A 21380-nucleotide genomic window follows, 5' to 3' on the forward strand; every position below is an offset into this window, starting at 1 on the left:
ATATCTAGTTTGTGTGCTAACTGGTTGTGTTACTGTAGTTCCTTAGCTGCTTTTCTCGACGAGTCAAATATAATACGAAAACTAACAATGTACAGTTATGGGAGTGATTTTATTCCAGAATGCAGGTTAAGTGCACTATGCTTCCCATTGAAGACTTCAAACATTTTTATGCCAAAAAATCAAACAAACTAAATATTAATAGAACTGTGCGGTCAATTTCACATAGTTTGTGTCATCAACAGTGAACGTCCTTCACAAATATCAGATTCTTTAGTACATCCCCCCCCCCCACCCCCCATCCCCTTTCAATAAGGGAAACAAATCAGACAACACATCACCAGAAAAACAAGCCAAACGTGAGCGTATGTACAAAATATGAGAAAAACACAAGCCTATTAGAAGTGACCAGTGCGACCTCGAGTCTGTCTTTATCAAACACATAAAAAAACTAGAAGGGCTGACAGCAGCCTGACACTGTTCCAGACCTGCGTACCTGCTCTGGTGTCTCCTTCATACCCCTGAGGACTTAGCTTCAGAGTATGGAGGCCAACTACTAAACATTACAAGAAGACCTTTCCTTCCTTCCAAAACTGCGCAAACCAGTTACATCGTTAGAGAAAAGGAAATGATTGCAGCAGAAAGACAAAGATGTACCGACCAATGGTTACAAAAATGAGATAAGAAAACACGTTAAAAAAACATATACATTTCGTACTGTATGTGTGTTCCAAAAGTGAATATTGTAGATGCAACACCATTCGATCCTTTCCAGTTAACGATGATTACAGAAAAATAACTACCACAAGCAGGGCCGTGAACTGACGACACCGACACGCTGACATGATGTCAAAGGATTGTTGACTAAAAGCAGATCATGGTTTTAAGAATGCTCTCCTCGCCACGAGCATTTTGAAGTTTTCAACCGAGGATGGGGGCTTGAGAAGAAGAAGAAAGGGTGTGTTTTGGTATTAGTGTAAAATCCTCACAGTCCTGTGTGTGGGCCTATGTACAGACGGCTGTTGTCGTTCATATATACATAATCTATATACAATAAAACCAAATTCTACGGAGACCTACACCACCACAATGCCTAATATAGGCTCATTAAAAAGACAGCCACGCCCATTTGTTTCCATGACAACAACCTTGTCTCTGGGGGAGGGGGCAAGTTCACTTTAACCTCTTGACCTGTAGGGGGGGGGGGGGGGGGGTACATTTAGCAGTGGTTAGAGGGTGTCAAACTGTTAGTCAGTTCCCAAATAATGAATGTCCACGGGAGCAGAACTCTCTGCTTGGTTTGGGCACGGTGAGACACCTGATAGGCTCTACCAGGGGAGGTGACATGCTGGGTGCTGGTAATTCTACACAATCACACAAACTGTACTGAAACATCCTTGCACAGTACCTCACAGTATTCACCAAGAACCATGAAACACCAAAGGAGACAAAGATGTCATAACCAACCAAAAGAGCGAGTTGTACTGTGAAAAGAAAGACAGTTCGAGTAAAATCTTTTCCTGTATATAAAGATTCCACCAAATGAATTCATGTTGTAAGTACTGTTTAGGAATTCATCAAAGTGCAACACCACCACCTAGTGACCGTAAGGGTAACTGCAGACACGAGGTCCCAGTCTGTTTCAGCTATGTCCCTTTCTAATGGAGTCTGCTCAATCTAAAAGGGGCATCCGATCTAATTCTTTCCTGAGAAAGAGCATTATTGCATGTAATTTTGAAGACAATGAGGTGTGTTTCAGAGAGAAACGTACAGAGATAAAGAGAGAGAGAGATACAAGACAGAGTGAGAGAAAGAGACAATGTCAAATGAAAATTGGGCAAAAACTCAGAGCCTCTTGCTTCAAACCAGAGAGGAAAAAGAGGTGGATCAGAAGGACTCCTATTGCCCATGTCTGGAATCAGCTTAGCATTCTGCTAACGGGCCCATAACACAGGCTGTTACTGTTGGCCTTTTGGTCACAGTCTCATCTTACCTGTGGTGGGGACTACCTTGTCCTGGGCGGTGAATCTGGTGCGTGTGTCTAAGGGAGGCGGGGTCGTAGATGACAACAGATACAGGAAGTAAGTGTCACAACATTGCGTGATGTCATCGTATCTCTCTCTGCACTGACTGGCCCACCGCGTCCAGACTCCAGGTCAGCGGAGTTAGCCAATGACAACACACTGAGCAAAACACGACACAAGGTGCAAAGGACACTGGGGGAAGCAAAGTGGCCCAGCCCCCGGGGACGTTGTGGAGGAGAGAGAGAGTTAAGGAGCGAGGGCAGCTGGAAGAGGAGAGCCCCTCTGGGCTCCACAGGGCCAGTGAACAAGGGAGGCCCTGGGGAAGAGGGACGTTGGAGGAGAGGAGATGGAGAAAAAGAGAGACTACATCTTGGCTGCATCTCCACGTTGGGCTCTCGTTCTTGAGGGAGTGGGAGGGCCTGGAAGGGGGGGGGGGCGAGGGGGAGCTGAGGGCCGGGTATGGGGGGGGGGGGTGCAGGGCTGAAGAAGGCAGAGTAGAGAGGAGAGTCCCTGTGCTCGTTAGCTAGCTAGCCTGTTAGCACGTTAGCACGCGGCGGGGCCATCAGCTGGTCAGGTAGCTGTGCAGCTCTCTGGAGTTGATGCTCAGGACCACGCCCGAATGGTTACCTGGCCGACAGAGTGGAGAAAGAAAAAGGTTGGGAAAAAGGATGAGCCCAGGGTTCAACAAGTTAAGTACAGGTGTGTTACAATGGGCTACTAGAGATCATGCATCTGGATAGAAAACCCTACTCCCCAGTGATCACTTCCCTTTAACACAGTGGTTCTTAACCCTGTCCTCAAGGAACCCCTGTCCTGCATGTTTTAGATGTTTCCCTGCTCCAACACACCTGATTCAAATACATGAGTCGTTATCTAGCTCTGTAGAAGCCTGGTAACAAGCATGCATTTGAATCAGGTGTGTCGGAGCCAAGAAGCCTCTAAAACATGCAGGACAGGGGTTCCCTGAGGACAGGGGTAAGAACCACTGCTCCAACACAACCATATCTGTTAGATTACTCACAATATCATATTTCACTTTCATAATAATCCTTTACAATTCAGTTAGCCTGTAACACGAGTCAGAATCTAGTGCCTACGACCTAAGGTAAGTCGAGTCAATCAGTGTTTTTGTTATTCAGACAGAAGGGCTCCAGTACCTTGGCAGTGCTGTGGTTGTAAGCTGGCTTGGTGGTGTTAGTAGTAGTGGTGGAGGTGGTGGGGGGAGGGGCTAGTCCGTATAAGGGGACGGAAGGCGGGGCTACCTCCGGCCGGGTTACCTAGAGTCTGGGAGTCCAGGTCGTCATCGATGAACTCCTCCCCCTGGATGATGTGCTGCGTGTCCTCGCTGTGGCTCACCGGGCTGGTCATCTCCTGCTCCTTCTCGTTGTGCATCTGGGCGTACACGTTCCTGCCCGGCAGCTTCCTGAAAAACAGCGGCGGATAGGCGTCCTCAGTCCTGAGCCAGGAACTGTAGGATTTGTAGTTTTTGGAGGGTAAGAAATGGGGCCTTTGTAGTTTCACGTTTCATTTTGAGTGAGTTGGTGCCAGTGAGTAGGGATGCAGGGGAAGGTTCCTATTGGTCTACAGGTGGTTTTTAGAAGCCCTGTTGGCCAGTGCAGTTGTGTATCAAACTATGAGCATGCAAATACAGTCCTCAATTTCCTAGCAGGCATTTATAATAGTATCATCTATCTCCACGCTTTGCTTCAGAGATGGTTCTTCATGCTTGGCTTCTAGTGCTTCATTCAGTTCAAATCAACAGTTAGCGGTTTCCAAACCTATGTTCTATACGATAGCTTGCTTCATCACCCCTAGTAACCTTTCACCATGCAAGTGATTGTTGATTTCCTACGAGGCTCCAATAATGTTGGGTTCAGTAGGGGTCAAGGGATGAAAGCATGCCTGAGTTGTCAGACACCTACCTTTTGAACTTGTAGAGGATGAAGGATCCAGAGGCGATGAGGCTGATGAAGAAGATGACGGCCAACGCCCACAGGCCAGGCCCGGCCACGCCCCCTCCAGAACCTGAGGTCACAGGTCAGGATGTAAGGTCATGAACACACAAACTTACAGTATGAACACACTCACACAGACACACACTTTTAAACACATCCACATATGTGTATGCAAATAACTGCAATCACTACCCAGTTGTGATCAACAACACACACACCTACCACACCACACCACACCAAAAGTGAAAGCCCAATCCAAGTTTAGCATTGGATCAGAGAAAGCGCCATGATCAGACAGTGCAGAAGAGATCAGGTGAGACCAGCTAGTCACCCTCTAGAGTCTAGATCAAGCTAGTGTTGATCCACTGCAGAGTAAATGAGCCCAACCCAGGAAGTAGGAGGACTACCAGCAGCAGGAAGAGAGCAGATCTGAGAACAGCCAGACTGGGATAAGAACTCAGTTTCATTTGGAGATCTGGGAAAATGAGGTCAAACTACCGGGGCGACGAGACATACTTTGGTCAGAGACGCTTGTGTCTGTCGCTCTTGTGGACCAGGCATTTGTTACTACTCCTTTGAAAACAGATCGATACAGGAAATGCTTTGGATTTGGTCAAATCGTAGAAGTGCATGACGACCGTGAAATCGTTGCCCTGAACGTGTCATAGTGGCGTAGGCGGCGCTGTGCCACGTGAGGGAGTATCTTGTTTGTGTGCGCGAGGTGGTAGAGACTGTAGGTTTACCTGCGTTGGGGTCAGCGAGGGTCACCAGCACCAGGAGGCCTCCTCGAACCACAAAGCTCACATTGTTCTCATTGAACGCCTGCTTGATAGCCGGCACACGCTGGCAACGACACAAAGGCAGTTTAATTTATTTATAAGTGACATTTCACTCTGAAATGCCAAAACTGTCAGAAGTCTGGGTGAAAGAAAGGAAAGAGACAGAGAGAGCGAGAGAGCGAGAAGAAAGGAGAGCGTTACCTTATCCACAAACACGCTCCTCTTGGCCTGTTTGCTCTCCAGCGGCAGGACGTACAGGTCGGCCCTGGTGGGCAGGCCCGGTTTCACCATGGTAACCAGAGACTCCTGGGGGATGCCGGTGATCTGAGGGGGGGGGGGGGGTCAAAGGTCAATGGCATCGTTCCGTCTGAAGACACATCCCTACACATCTACAACGCGTGTTTGGATGTGACCCAGTCGAATGAGTTCAAACACACTCCTGGGTCAGAGCTAGCTGGTAATGTGGCTGCCTAAAAGCTAGCGTGTGGGAGTCGAGGAGCAGAGGTCAACCCCAAGAGAGGGCTGGGTGACTGAGGGGGACCCACCTTGGCCAGGGTCTTGGTGACCACCTGGCCCACATCCTCCCTCCACTCTGGGATGTCAGGGTTGAACCTGTCCAGGTTGCTGCTGAAACTCAGGGGGATGACCTGGAAGTGCTCTGGGATTGGATGACAGAAGTAGGAAGTCAATAAACTGATGTCACATACACGTGTTATATACACTTTTTTTTTTTTTTTTACATGCGTCGTTTTACACCATTTGCAAATATAACAGTCCTTCTGAAGCAGGTGTTTACATCGGTTATATCGTGCCAGTGACCCTTAAGATAGATACATGGTGTTCAGAGACAATCTGTTTCAACCGAGCAAGTTGCTCTGAAAGCTAACACCTCTCCTGGGGTAAGAGACACGACAACAGAGGCTCCCACTTAGCTCACTGTGATGAATAAATCAAGTCCCGCCCAGTCCCAATCTCATCCATATTCATTCATGGGTAAAGTGACATAATCCCCAGATGACACACTTCCACAGTCGCGAAAAACTGACAAGAAAAGGAGCCTGAATACATTGTTGCGGAAGGTCATCTTCTGTGTTTACACCATGACTTCATAGCGTGACCTCGGCACGTTCAAATATTCAACGGCGAATGACGTTCCTCATGAATATAGGGAGCTGAAGCTGGCCAGTTCGATTCCCGGCCGTGCCAAATGACGTTGTGTCCTTGGGCAAGGCACTTCACCCTACTTGCTTCGGGGGAATGTACCTGTACTTACTGTAAGTCGCTCTGGATAAGAGTGTCTGCTAAATGACTAAATGTATAAATGTATTCTAAATGTATGAATATTCATGGTGGGGGAGGGTTACCGTAGACACGGACGGTCTTGGTGTCCTGGACCATGGAGCGTCCGCTGGAGGCCTGCACGCTGACCGACACCTCGCCCGTCTCGGGGAACCGGGTCAGGAGGCTGCTCTCCAGAGAGAGCTTGGGCTTCGCGTTAGGAGAACATCAAGGAGAAAGTCAGGAAATGACTCCGACCGACGTCAAAGAGACATTGAAACAACATTTTTAGCTAAACTAACATAAGGTATAAGGTCTTAGTTATGAGCCTTTGTGAGGTAAAATAGCTTCACTTTCTGGAGTTAGCTGAAGAGTGGTTTTATCTAAATCTTCCATGACAGGTGAAGTGGGAGAACCTTACCTGCAGGCTGTCTCCTATCCACCAGTAGAACACAGTCATGTTAGCCTCTCTGGGTAAGACCACAGCGGTCAGGTTTACTTCCTGGTTCTGTCCGGCTATGGGAACCACTTCCAGGTGCACTTCCTGTAGGGGGGCTGAGGGACAAGGGTAGGGGTCAACATGCCATAGTTCCTTGTAATATCAGTTGATTTATGTTTGTTTCTTGTCATACGCACATTACTGAACCAGCCAATTAGATGGTGGTTCAAGTATTCTGCCTAGTAACCCCTTTCCCCAGAGAGGTGCAGCTGACCTGTGACCTGGATGAATATGGTGTCCTGGTCGTGTCCAGCCATGTTCTCTGCCTTGACCGTGACCCTGTAGACCCCCAGCCTCTCGTAGCGGTGCTGGATGGGCTCATCTGTCACTGTCAGGTTCTGGTAGATGGCCCGGACCCCGTCCCCCAGGTCCACCTGGTACTTGGTACTGCCCGTGTCACCCTGGAAAATCAATAAGAAACCGGAATCACCCAAATCAGGCTTATCCCATACTTGGCGATGACACAAGTAAATACACAATTTTTCTCTCAGTCTCCATCTCTCAAACAGACAGACGTACAAACACACTTTTTAAACTGACTCTTACAACACTCCCCCCCCCCCCCTCGTTCTCTGCCCCCTTGTCTCGTCCTTACACACCTCTTCCTGGTGGATGATGAAGGTGATGTCGTCGCCTGGTGCCACGGCCAGCATCTGGCCCTTGATGCCCAGCTGCAGTCCGCTGGGCGGGAGGACGGGGCAGGAGTGCTGCTTGGAGCTCTGCTGCTTGTTCACGCCCCCCTCGCACGCGTTCGACACCACCTTCCTGTACCTGTCGCACAAGACGCGGGGCGTACCAACGTCGGGAAAAGAGGGGTGCCGGGGAATGACGTGGTGTGCAGAAGTACACAGTCCTGTACAGGTCGCTGTGGCTGGAATGGCTGGGCGGTTCTCGAAAATGAAGGTTTGCATGCATGGCTTGTGGGCTAGTGTGTGTGTGTGTCTCTCTCACCCTGTGCTGGACTCGTAGGTGTGTCCCAGGTGACAGTCCTCTGGGGGGGCGTCGGGGTCATGCCAGAAGTCAGCGAAGCAGCGCTCCCCCTCTGTCTTCAGAGTCTGGGCGCGCTCAAAGCCATAGTCGCTACACACACACACACACACACACAACACCTAGGTCAAAGCTGCCCTGTATTGCTTGACAAGAATGTATTTGAACCATTCCCCGGGCGCAGGCAGCGTTGGTGTTCAGTGCCTCACCAGTTGAAGTCCTTCTCAGTACAGGGGCAGGGTCTGGAGGTGAGGGCTGAGGTGTAGCTCTGCCCCTTGATACAGAACGCCGTCTCCTTCCTCCGGCGGAAGCTTCGCTCCTGGCCCATAATGCACTTCTCTCCCTGGGTGTGGACAGTCAAGGGGGGGAGGGGTGGTGGGGGTCACAGGTTATTCGCGGACGAATGTGTGTAACTGTCAACGTGAGTGAGAGTGGGCGCGTGTCTGTTTGGTACCTGCAGGTCAGTGAGTTTCCAGGACTCGTAGTCGGCTTCTGTGCACTGTCGAGGGAAAGACTGTCTGAAGTCGACCTTCACTAGCTCCCAGTCCGACCTGTAGCTGATGTGCCCAAAGACCCTGGACACACACACACACACACACGAAAGTCAGATCCATCTATTGTTTTGACCTCCTCTATGCATCCATCCATTCATCCATCCACATAAAGACCGCACTATTCCATTGCTAGATGTGACTGCTCAACCATTTCCTGGCCCCGCGGTCACGTGACTATCCCTACCCAATCAGGGCCCTTGGCAAAGAGACCACTGTGACAACTCCTCGATCCGATTCTGCTCGCGAACTCGTCTAACGAGGCGGGTCTCACCCCAGCGCTCCCATACATCACGTTCCTAATAGGCCGCACTCTGTTCGTCAAAGACGCAGATGGCCCTTCCATTGTCCGCTTGTTCTTGACATAAATAAATTGCTTCAGAGTAATTGTATCACTTAGGACAGTCTAATTTGGTCGGTCAGGATTCCATGCCAGTGCAGAGGAAACGTGTGTTGCAGTTCCCACATGCGGCCAGTAGATGGAGGTGTGCCATTGGATGAAACGGCGAGGAAAAACAAACGTTCCATTTTTCCTCGGAGTCTCAGGATTGTCTGGGCCTGTGTGGAAGGCTGTTTTAGCAGCAGATTGGTGTGTTAACGCGTCGGCAGACCTGACATATGTTGTTTGGTTCTTCAAGGAGTTGTTCAACTCCTAATAGGAGGAATGTGTGGATAACACATATTGACTGACGCTACTGAAAAGGATGATGGAAGCCACCCACTGGGAAACATACTGTTGTCATCTGTAATGGACAGTACTGTACATTCGGAATATTATCTCCTATGGGCTCAGTCCTTATGGCTTTTAGTCTGCGTGTCTCCCTCATTTCTCTTTCTCTCTCACCTCTACCTGTATGTGTCTCTCCCTCATCTCTCTCTCTCACCTCTACCTGTACGTGTCTCTCCCTCATCTCTCTCTCTCACCTCTACCTGTACTTTAATCACGTACAACCCATGACGACTTCATTGAACTGTGTCTGGTTCAGATCTTCCTCACTTTGCTCTTGTGAGTTCCTGAATGCCGTTTTTCATGGATCCAACCATTGAAATACTTTTACACATTTTGGGTAAGGACTAATGGGCTGAACTTGCTACCGTGCCCTAATTGCGTGTCGCTTTGGATGAAAGCAGCAGCTAAATAAATAAAAAATGAAAACGTAAAACAACTTTGCCTGAGCGGCAATTAAAAAGACAAACACCTCCCCCTCACCCCTCGCTCTCTCTCTCTCTCCCTTTCCCATGTTAAACCCATGGTAGAAAGCCCCATTATGTCCGGTCACACAGATGACGGTCTCCCATCATTACCAGTGTGAGCGCTGTAACCTCCACCTCCCCTGCCTGTCCTTGGTGCTAAGTGCCTGTTCTAACTCGTCATGGAGCTGTCCGGCTCTGTCCGAACATCCAACCTCTGGAGCTGGATAAGAGACCCGAGGTGACATCCATGCGGGCCACCAGCTGTGCCCTGCTCGACTCCACCAATGCCATATCTCGCAGGAGGAACATGATGACTTGGGTGTCGAGGGGTGGTGTGTGGGTGTGTGTGTCGGGGGTGCCCGTGTGTTTCTGTGCACCGCCTGAAAAAGACCGCGAGAAGATTTGATGAGCTGCAGGCTACGCTTCTGATTTGGTCAAATACTCATTTCGGCCCGTCCTCGGGCGTCCGAGCGAGATACAGTTCTTATCTACGGACATCGGGGGCAGAGAGAGGTGATGAAGCGGCCGGAGTCTCTTGATGGAAAGATTTAGAAAAGGAATAGGGAGGGAGAAAGTGTGAGAGGGAGGAAGAAACAGGGAGCCAGAGAGAATGAAGGGAAGGAAGGCAAGGAGGAGAGAGAAAGACACCAAACAGAAAGAGAACGAGAAAGAGGGAGAGACATTGAGAGAGAGAAAGAGAGACACGGATCCTCATTATTCCCTTATTCTCCCTCGGTGTGTGGGCCAATCAACCCCTCCGGATGGAGCAAGGCGCTGGAACATATCGCCGGCGAAAATGATCGCGAGAAGCACCGTTAAATTGGCCCGGCCCCTTCCTCTCCTGCAGCTAGGTCTATGTGAGAAGCTAACCCCCGGGGCTCCTTAAACCAACGTCTGGGAAGGTGGCTGGATCCCTTCCTTCTCACTAAGCTCTTATAAAATAAAAAAGGTGCTAGGAAGTAGACCCAGCCCAGCAGGTTGAGAGAGAGGGCTAAGCAGACGGAGGTGCCAGGAAGTAGACCCAGCCCAGCAGGTTGAGAGAGAGAGGGCTAAGCGGACGGAGGTGCCAGGAAGTAGACCCAGCCCAGCAGGTTGAGAGAGAGGGCTAAGCAGACGGAGGTGCCAGGAAGTAGACCCAGCCCAGCAGGTTGAGAGAGAGAGGGCTAAGCGGACGGAGGTGCCAGGAAGTAGACCCAGCCCAGCAGGTTGAGAGAGAGGGCTAAGCGGACGGAGGTGCCAGGAAGTAGACCCAGCCCAGCAGGTTGAGAGAGAGGGCTAAGCGGCCGGAGGTGCCAGGAAGTAGACCCAGCCCAGCAGGTTGAGAGAGAGGGCTAAGCAGACGGAGGTGCCAGGAAGTAGACCCAGCCCAGCAGGGTAGGAGGAGGTTAATGAGGGGTCACAGACACCTTCCCCCCCTGTGTGATTGCGAACCAATCACAAAGTGATGTGATATTGGCAGAGCTGGCGAACCAATCACAAAGTGATGTGATATTGGCAGAGCTGGTGAACCAATCACAAAGTGATGTGATATTGGCAGAGCTGGCGAACCAATCTGTTGTTGTTGAGAGCTCGTCAGGGTTGGCTTGTGAAATTCACATCAGTCGAGCTTCCCCTAGTTTAAGAGGGAGCGTGTGAAAGTGGAACACGTGGTCATACTGGGCCCTACCAAAGGTGACCGCAATCAAAGATGTTAAAACTGGAGAGCGATTGTGAGCTCCAACTCACGTCATGACCAGCGTCTCGTCCCCTGGCTCGCTCAGCAGCCCGTCCACAAACACAGAGGTGCTGGTGAAGTTATGGATGGTCCATGTCCGCCCCTCGTCAATACTGAACCTGGAGAGAAAGAGCAGATAAACACTCGTGTATTTCTCTTCATAAGTGGGATATTGGCAGCCATTTTGTTTTTCATGAACCGTCTTGGTTCCAAGACCAACACTATTTGGGGGATTTTTACCTCCCATGTTGACGCAGGCAAAAATTGATTTACATGTAGCGAGTGCAAAGAAAATACACCCATGTTGTAGCTTTAACTTGAAAACAACCCGGCGGTGTTGACTGTAATTATAAAGCAATGGTCGGACGGTTTAGCCCTTAAACGAAACTTCCAACTTCTTCAAAAAGTCAGGAAGAAAAGGGAACTAACTGCCTAATATGTACAAAGCCACAGTCTGTGCTAGCCTGTGTGCATCCTCCATGGCTGCAGCAGTCACCAGTTGCTAGCGTAGCTTTGCGAAAGCTGTGTTGTACCATGGAAAGCAATCAATATTGAATTGAGCGGCATTGTAAAAGACTGCAGGCTCTACGACTGATGTGTTAACGAGACTCAGCGCCGTGGGCCTCGCTAATCACTGGAGGAGCATGAAGGGCAGCTGACAGACTGGAGATATCCCGGCGCTAGCACCAGCCTGGCTAAGTGAGAATTAGCTATAGAGGATGCCTGTCTATGCTGCCGCTCTAGGTTACTGTCTCTGTGGTAAATACGATTTCACACACACGCACACCCACACGCACGCACGCACACACACACGCATACACACACACACACACATCCTCTGTGTCTTTCTTTCTCTATTCCCCTACGTTATCTGAAAAAAAGAGACAATTCCCCTCACACTAATCAAATGGAAGAGTTTGATTGTTTTCTAATAATTTCACAAAGCCAATGCCCTCTTTATCCCTCACTCCATATAACACATGCTAATAAAATGAAGGCTTGTGCACTGTGTAAATAGCAGAACCATGGCATATACAGGCCTACGCATTTTATGCAAAGTCTCTCGTTTCCCAGGATGTTAGTTTTGCATTCCTAATTGACTCGGGGGTCGAGGAGGGAGGATGTGAGGATGTGAGGCTGAGAACTTTGGGTTTTCGTTTTTCAGGTGCCAGGAATGATCCAACATAATTCGAGCCAAGCCCAGGGTGTCAGGGGTGGTGGCGGTGGAGGGCGGGGGCATGTATGGACGCTCTCCTCTGTCTGAGGCTGGCAGGGGAATGGCTTGGCTCTGATCGGAGTGTGTAAGAGCCCTTGTGTGCTGGCGGGTTTTTGGGACGTGTGTCGGACCAGCAGGGTTGCAGGCAGCTGATCTCTCCTAGTGAAGAGGAGCGCTTCACACAGCGGAGGGCTCTCCACGCATAGACCAAGAGGCCGTTCAGTCCCATTCCCTCTCTCTAACACACACATACACACACACACACACACACACACACACACACACACACACACACAGACAGACGCTCACTTTTAGGTCTCTGTCTCTCTCTCTTTGTCTCTATGGGGAGGTAGCTAATCCTAACCCCCTGCATGCAGGGTGTGTAAACAGAGCTTCCCGTGTCCTCAGCCAGTTAGACAGTCCTTCATTAGGAACAGAGGCATGATGAAAGACAGGACATTCACCTGTGTGTGGCGTCACGCAACGAGAGGGAGGATGACATCAGCAGATTAAAGGGCGGTGATAAGAGTACCCCTGAGCGCTCTTTTTTCATCTTTTATTCCCCATTCAACCTATATCTGCCAAGGTCATTGTCGATGAGATCCCATCTCTTTCCCCCTAGAAACCTCCTACTATAAAAGCAGCGAGTGGAGGATGATTATGGCACGTGTGTTAATGAAACATTGACACTATCTCACTACCCTTCACCTCAGATTAAAAGATCCCAAAGTCAGGGTGTTATCAGAATTCCATCACAACAGCTCTGACTTAACGGCAGAGTGCCCAAGCATCGAGTAGCGACGGAGTATTTGATGGCGTATCTTCAGTACTTACTTGAGGATCTTGAGGGGGATGGAGGTGTCCTTGATGGCTACGATGACCCCGCCATGGTCCAGATACAGAATATGGTGCTCCTCCTCAAACACCTTGACACGGGAAGGAAGGAAACGCACACAGGAAATGAGGTACCGCAAGGGGCGTTAAAGCATGGAAGCCATGCCTGTGGGAACAAAATGAGAGGCCTGAGAGTGGGGGGGGGGGGGGGGGGTATCGGTGGTCTCACCTGTCTCCAGGTCTTGCCACAGTCCGACGTGATGTACATCTCCTCTTTGTACTCCACCAGCTGAGAGCCCAGGTTACCTGAGGGAAGGAGAGGAGGGATAGAGAGGGGGATAGATAGAGAGATAGAGGGGTACAGAGGGATAAAGCAACACACAGAGAACAAGTGAGGGAAAGAGAATCAGACAGAAAATAAAACGGAGAGATCATGGAGAAAACGAAAGACAGAGAGAGAGAGAAAGAGCAGAGCGCTCCAGTCCTGTAGCAGGCTGCAGTTAGGGAAGACAGGACTCTACAGGGGACCTGCGTAGCTTTACCCCCCTCCCTTACAACAGCGCCAAGTTGTCCACAAGAACACCCTCCTCTGACGGAGCCCCCCAGAAATAGAGATAATGTGGAAGAGAGGGGGCGTGACAAGGAAGACTGGATCAAAGCGTCCTGCCTGGAGCAATCATTGGAGATGAAGGGAGGGTAATTTTCCCCTCCCTTTTGGAACAGCGGTAAGGAGGGAAGATGGGAGCGAGGAGGGCCGGCAGGGAGGCACACGCACCTGTGTGCTTGGTTCAGGACCTTTATTATAGTTGTCCTCCGAGGGTGCCCACTCAAAAATGCCCCGGGTATTGAATTAATAAAAGGGATGTTGAGTGAGTGAGTTCAGCGTGCAGCACTCTCCCTCAACCTTCACACACACAGTAGCCCTGACAGGAACACCACTACAGAACAGAGGCCAGCCAGTATACTGCCTTTAGCTTTTTGGTGTGTGGCAACAGAGCATGGAACTATCTAAACAACAGAGCTATCAATAACAACAGAGCAGGGAGCTATCAAGACAACAGAGCAGGGATCCATCAAGAGCAACATAGCAGGGAGCTATCAAGAACAACAGAGCAGGGAGTTATCAAGAACAACAGAGCAGGGAGTTATCAAGAACAACAGAGCAGGGAGTTATCAAAAACAACAGAGCAGGGAGCTATCAAGAACAACAGAGCAGGGAGTTATCAAGAACAACAGAGCAGGGAGTTATCAAAAACAACAGAGCAGGGAGCTATCAAGAACAACAGAGCAGGGAGTTATCAAGAACAACAGAGCAGGGAGTTATCAAAAACAACAGAGCAGGGAGCTATCAAGAACAACAGAGCAGGGAGTTATCAAAAACAACAGAGCAGGGAGCTATCAAGAACAACAGAGCAGGGAGTTATCAAAAACAACAGAGCAGGGAGCTATCAAGAACAAAAGAGCAGGGAGCTATCAAGAACAACAGAGCAGGGAGTTATCAAGAACAACAGAGCAGGGAGTTATCAAGAACAAAAGAGCAGGGAGCTATCAAGAACAACAGAGCAGGGAGTTATCAAGAACAAAAGAGCAGGGAGCTATCAAGAACAACAGAGCAGGGAGTTATCAAGAACAAAAGAGCAGGGAGCTATCAAGAACAACAGAGCAGGGAGTTATCAAAAACAACAGAGCAGGGAGCTATCAAGAACAAAAGAGCAGGGAGTTATCAAAAACAACAGAGCAGGGAGCTATCAAGAACAAAAGAGCAGGGAGTTATCATGACAACTGAGCAGGGAGCTATCAAGACAACAGAGCAGGGAGGTATCAAGACAACTGAGCAGGGAGTTATCAAAACAAAAGAGCAGGGACTGCTGTGTGACTGTGGTGCCTGGAAGATAATACCCTCTGCCAGGCAGCAGCTAAGGTCTCCGGTCCAGAATGTGTATGGTCTCCATGGTTGCGGTAACCATGGTGACGATGTTGGTTCTGAAACTCACCTGCGCCCATGATGAGTCCGGGGGCGGAGTCTTTGGTGTGGACGGTCCCGGACACGTAAGGGTTGTCCGCCCAGCGCAAGTGGAGGTGCAGGTGACAGTCAGGCTGAGGGGGGGGGGAAGTCACCTCGTGTTAGGGCTCATTAAAGTGATAGTTCACCCAGTTATCATTCATTATCTGGCATTAAAGGATAGTTTACATTTATTAGCTGCCATTAAAAGGCATGGTTCACTCAAATCACGTTTAATATCTGGCATTAAAGGACTAGTTCACCAAAAGCATGTTTCAGTCTGCCATAAAATTAACGTTTCACCCGAACCCCTCATGACATAGATCCATCTTTGAGGGTCAATAGTGTGCAGCAAATGTTGATGCGGTTCACCTCACTTTCAATCCGCGGTCAATTTCTAACTTCAAACTAAGGTAAACCGTGGTCAAACTGCCATTAGTGCAGCGTGGCGGAACCTGTGTTTGTTCTCGTGCAGATGCTATCACACAGCACCTGCATCCCATCAAGCCCTCGTCCGCTACTAGACAGTAAACAATAAATCAGGCGCGGCGGAGAAAATGCACGCTTCAAAGATGTTGTGACGCCATTAGGCTGCAGATTAAAGGCAGATTACGCACATTAATCTAAGACACATGGCTTCATTTAGACGTGGTTACAACCGCTAGCTGACGTTAGCTTGGTCGTTACTCTCGTCGTGTTTCCTGACAGGAAGACAGGTTGTGTTTGGGGTTTGGAGCCGTCGGCCGCTTTTATGCATTGGCATCGCGAGACGTAAAGCCGCCTTTCTATGACCTGTCGCCCCCGACGATGTGACGAGCAGAGGGCGAGACGAACGAGGAAGCGTGTTGTCAGGGAGGCTGAAGTGACAGGTGGCAGAGACGGGGGGAATCCGAGCGGGCTGATTTGTGGAACCGGGGACGGCCATTTTGAAGATATATGTGCTTCTATAACTATATAATCTATGTGTGTGTGCGTCTTTCTTATTCTGTGCGTTGAAGCATGGTGGTCCCTGAGTGAGAATCCTCTGGAATGAGTGATGGCTATAATAACAGGACAGTGGAGAAATTCTTTATGTCTGTGAAATCATCTAGCCTGTACATCTCTCATAGTGGTCAAGCTCATGAGACAAAATGATCTCCCAATACTTCACAAACCATCCCCTTTTTGTAAATATGAGTGTGTGTGTGTGTGTGTGTGTGTGTGTGGGGGGGGGGGGGGTCACTCACCAGCTTGCAGCTGACTGGTTTGCCGTTCATGTCGGTGGTGGGCGGGGCCAAAGGCTCCCAGTCGCGGCCTTTGTTGTAGGTAATGAGGGTTGTCACTTTGCCTTCCACTTTCTGGTTGGCCAGGAAAACCCCTCTGATCCCTCGTACCTTGAAATCAAACCGGAGAAAATGGAGAAAAAAAAAAGTCAAGTTAAAAAGAAGGAAAGATTGAAAGGGCTTTGGGGTGCGAAATGAGTCGGTCCAGTTCCTTGTTGCAAAAGAAGAGCCCTTTCTCCCTCTTTCTCTCTCCATCAGTCTCTGCGATGAGAGTGCCCCCCGGAGCGAGGGAGAGGAGGAGAGGAAATGAGTTCCACAGTGATGGCCCCCAGCTGCATGGACCACTACCTCTCTCTCCTCCTACCAACTCTTTTGCGCTTCTCTTCCTCCACCCCACCCCCCCTTTCCTCTCCCACACCCTTTTCAAAACACGGCTGCGACGTATGGGATGATGGATGGCCCTCCGGAGGAGAGACACAAAGTCAAAGCCGTAACGCCTGCCCTGTTTTTCACATCAGGGGTTTGCACAGTATCAACACATTGACACATCGCTTCAAAGTCTCTCGTGGTTCCACCCATCCCAGGAAGTACAACATCTCCCTTTGTAGGTAAAACAAGAACAAAGTACCTCAAGTTGCCTCCCCAACTTCTGCTTGGTTTTATCTGACCAATAGGGGTTCTTTTTTCTATGAAATGTGAATTTCTACTTCATGTGTGACGGCATATGAAGGGTTAAAAAATAACGACTTGTTTCTCATGAAGACCAGTGGCTACCAGAGGAAGCCAGAGAATATTTCGGAAGACTTGATCACTGTTACCTTGGCAATTACTGACCATGACATAAGAAATGGGCCTATGGAGATGAGCCCTTGTATATATAACTAGTGGGTGGGTTGCGTATTTCCTGCTAGCATTCATACACTCAAGCTGTAAGAAACATACAGTCATATTGGGCAGAATTTGACCAAAAAGCAAAGAAATGAGAAATACAATACACCAAGTCCCCTTGGCCTTGTCATCAATGCATGCGTACACACCCACACACCTCGGCAATACTTTTGCCTCGACTATTGCCTTCAACCCACCCTACTCGCACCCCCCCCCCCCCCCATCTCCCCCCCCCCCCCCCCCCCCCCCGCGCTCACACACGCACCTCCAGGATGTCGATGAGCGTGTTCTCCTCAGGCTGCCGGGCGCTGCATACGTTCTCCAGGACTATGGAGTAATACACCCCCTGGGGGTCTGACAGGTACAGGTTGTAGGTGTCCGTCTGGTACCACTCCTGCAGCGCCAGGAACACCTGGCTCTCGTCTGTACTCACGATCTGGACGTCCTGGGGGGGGGGGGGGGGGAGGGGGGGGGGGGGAGGGGTGGAGAGACGGAGAAGGCGAGGAGAGGGGAGAGAAGGGTAGGGGCAACAACTCAGAGAAGGGTCGTCTTCCTTTTTCAATCGACATCCAAAGTTCGAGAACAGAGAGAGCGAGGAGACGGAAGACGAGAGAGAGAGACGGAGGGAAGAAAAGAGAGAGAGAGAAATACGATGACAGAGAGAATGGATGGAGCCAATCAACTGCTGTGACAGACCCTCTAAATCAGGGCTCCTAATATAAGCAGCAGGCAAAGATAAAAACTCCAGCTCTTCCCTTAAAAAACCATTCAGGTCAACACTGTTGTCACTCTGCCCCGGCTGTAGCCTGAGTTTGTCTTGCCATTTCAATGCAAATGAATTCATCAATCTGTGTGTGTGTGTCTCTGTGTGTGTGTCTCTCTCTTTGTGTGGGTATCTGTCTGTGCCTCTGTGTGTGTGTGTGTGTGTGTCTGTGCCTCTCTGTGTGTGTGTGTGTGTGTGTGTGTCTGTGCCTCTGTGTGTGTGTGTGTGTGTGTGTGTCTGTGCCTCTGTGTGTGTGTGTGTGTGTGTCTGTGCCTCTGTGTGTGTGTGTGTCTGTGCCTCTCTGTGTGTGTGTGTCTGTGTCTGTCTGTGTGTGTGTGTGTGTCTGTGCCTCTGTGTGTGTGTGTGTCTGTGCCTCTCTGTGTGTGTGTGTGTCTGTGTCTGTGTGTCTGTGCCTCTGTGTGTGTGTGTGTGTGTGTGTGTGTGTGTGTGTCTGTGCCTCTGTGTGCGTGTGTACTGTGACTGAGCTGCATCACAAGTCAGCGTTGTGTATAAAAGCCTCCCTGATTACATTAACATGGAGGGTTTCCGAAATAAGGACGTCAAGCCGAGTCGAGCGCAGCCTCGAACGACATCTCAGCGCTTTTGACATTCCCTCCCCTCCTCTCTGAACTCCATACGTCTCAATTACACTGGGATTTATGTGATGGCACTGGGAGGCTCCTGGGACTGGCAAACTGAGAGGCGGAGTCCTTCCTCTTGAATGTCACCTTCTGCGTGTCACAGCATCAAGTACACAACTGATGTCAGTAGATAGGACCCATCCATCTTGAGTGGAGTCCCTTAACCTTGGTGACTTGAGTTCATGGGATGGGCGAATAGAAAGGTGAGAGTAGAAAACAGCTTTGGCCCATCCGCAGGGGTGACGGATGGCGAAAATGAAGGGAATAATCGCGTGTCTGTGTGCGCGGCAACCGGAGGCGAGTGCGTTTGTGTAATTGGCGAGAGCACGTCACGTGCCCGGCTTAGTGCGTGCGTGCGTGGGTTCTAGCGTCGGGTCCGTGAGTGTGCGTGTGCAGTGTAAGCGGATGGGACTCCCGTGGCGCCCTGGGAGCCTGAGGAGGTGGCTGGGAGCCAGGGTGGATGTCCCCACACAGGGTGGTGCAGGCGGGGGAGGGCTGGGTGTATGCCTGAGTTCCAGCCAGATCCGGCCCGTGCTCGAGGGCTTTCTGGGCTGGTGTCTGATCTCGTACGCGAGCACACTCTCGCATGCACGTACACCCACACACGCACACACACAAGGCCGAACGCACGTACACACAGGTGCTTATGAACACACACACACGGCCCCGCTCACAAACACACGCACAAATAGGCAGGCAGATGCTCACAAGTACGCACTTAAACATCCTGCGGTCTGACACACACACATCGTACACACACACACACACACACATCGTATAGAAAGGCACACACTCACATATGTACTTTAGACTCTTTAGATACCAATGTGGCTTTTGAAGAAAAAAACCCTCAGCGAGGAACCAGCCCCAACACAGCTTAGCACACATCACACAAGGCGTCAGCAAACAGCATGTGTTTGAATGCTGCACCGTTGTGCACAGAACGTTTCATCTTTAACCGGAATGGATTACAAAGTTAGACAGCTGGATAAAGCTTGGATATACGCTCACTTAGGCAAACAAGCTGTACAATAAACTGAGGGATTCGATGACGTGGGGGAGGAGAGAGAGTCAGTGATGTCGTGCGGTTTGCTGTGTACAGTACATCTACCGTTTCATCTACTCACAAAAGGCTGTCAAGTAATGACAGCTTGGAATGTAAGATAGACCATCTCAGATTGGGGTGAATCAATCGTGTTGACTGAAAGCGGTCTGGATTACCACACAAAGTTTATCTAGAGTTTAGTCATGTGCTTGATTGAAACTACACATAAACATCACTTTGGGAAAATCGTAGTTCCAGCTGCATAGCAAGTGTTTTTGAAGGCTGATTTTTGGGACGAGGTTCTTTTTTATCGCCGTCCCTTTGTGCATCACAAATGCCATTTCCCCCTCAACGGGATGTTTATTTACTTGAATATATGTTTATTTTGTTCATCCTCAGAGGGGCTTCTACATAGAAAGAAAAAAAAATGATAATGATGTGTGTTTTTTTTTTTCTATTACTAGTATTTGATCTGTGAAATGATTTCCCGGTGCGGAGAGGGAAGACGCTTGACAATTTCCACAGCGAAGCACGTGAGGGGGTGACTGGATGACAATAAAGGCTTTCAAAGCTGAATGAGGAAGGCTGTTGCAATTCTAGTTTGGGTAAGAGAGAGAGGAGAGAAAGCGAGAGAGACATGCAGAGAGACAGACAAGACAGACAGAAAAAGAGAGATTGAGAGAAATGGATAATGAGAGACAGAGAACATGCAAGACACAGAGAGAGAGAGAGAGAGAGAGAGAGAGAGAGAGAGAGAGAGAGAGAGAGAGAGAGAGAGAGAGGAGAGAGGAGAGAGAGAGAGAGAGAGACAGAGACAGATGTGGCTGTGACAGCAAGAGAGAGGAGACAGAGAGATGACGCAGAGAGATGATGAGCAACTAGCATTCTCACCCAGCCTTTACCGACCGGGTGAGAATGAGACGGTTCATGCCAAACTTTGGCGCATCCCTCTCAGGAGAAGCTGGGCACTCCTGCGGCTTCTGCATTTTTCATCTCGCTCTTCAATTATTCACAGTGGAAAACAGGAGCAGGGACACACACACACACACATACAAACACTTTCTTTTTCTGTCACTTTATGACACGAGTCTGTGTGTGTGTGCCTCTCTTTGTTTCCTTCCCTCTCTTCTCCGCTTTCCCCCTCCTCTCCTTATGACTTAAAGAGCTCCATATTTGAACGTGTGACACATCTGCTCATCCGACTGCTAAGGAGGACATATGTGGGGAGGCAGAAAACTGGAGCCGTCTGTCCTAACAAAACACACACACACACACGCAGGCTTACATGCACACACATTTTCCACTACCTCACACACACACACTTCAGGCTAATCCCCATCTTCCTCCCTCTCTTTTCTTAGGGTGGCACTTAGAGACAGCCTCTGCCATATTGACCGGTGAAACCCAGTAGTAGAGCAGGAAAGGGGGAGGGGGGACTCAAATGTGTAACTCCATCCCTTTCACCTTCTGTGAAGAGTGCCGAGCGGCTAGAGTCATCGAATTTAAGCCCCTCTCAAAGTGGTTGAGCGGTAAAATGTAAGTAATTCTGCACACCCTCTCATAGGGAGGTGTGTGTCTCCAGTATGATGCATCTAAGTGTCAGTGATTGTGGTTCGGGGGTTTTCTCTCAAGTGAGATTGCCAAACAGACAAGGCTGTGCGCCCCCCCTCTCTCTCCACCCTGATCGATCCTGTTCAATAACACTGCTAGTGTCCTGCTCAAACTCTCCCCCGGAGCCAAGGCTGCGGACA

General features: G+C 49.8%; 1 protein-coding gene across 1 annotated transcript in view; it reads right to left on the bottom strand.

Annotated features, from left to right (window-relative positions):
- Positions 1–2556: 2556 nt before the first annotated feature.
- sorcs2 (sortilin-related VPS10 domain containing receptor 2) overlaps positions 2557–21380 on the bottom strand; it is an 88031-nt gene continuing 69207 nt past the window's right edge. The window contains 20 exon segments of the mRNA XM_067261145.1: positions 2557–2648; positions 3299–3528; positions 3944–4046; positions 4493–4549; positions 4720–4819; positions 4957–5079; positions 5301–5413; positions 6120–6243; positions 6455–6588; positions 6747–6933; positions 7132–7303; positions 7484–7612; positions 7729–7862; positions 7974–8094; positions 10990–11097; positions 13029–13120; positions 13258–13334; positions 15023–15125; positions 16257–16403; positions 17446–17625. Of these exon segments, the coding sequence (XP_067117246.1) occupies positions 2584–2648; positions 3299–3528; positions 3944–4046; positions 4493–4549; positions 4720–4819; positions 4957–5079; positions 5301–5413; positions 6120–6243; positions 6455–6588; positions 6747–6933; positions 7132–7303; positions 7484–7612; positions 7729–7862; positions 7974–8094; positions 10990–11097; positions 13029–13120; positions 13258–13334; positions 15023–15125; positions 16257–16403; positions 17446–17625 (2499 nt within the window). The 3' untranslated portion in view covers positions 2557–2583.

This window comes from Osmerus mordax, chromosome 23 (assembly GCF_038355195.1).
Source record: "Osmerus mordax isolate fOsmMor3 chromosome 23, fOsmMor3.pri, whole genome shotgun sequence".
Lineage (NCBI taxonomy): Eukaryota > Metazoa > Chordata > Actinopteri > Osmeriformes > Osmeridae > Osmerus > Osmerus mordax.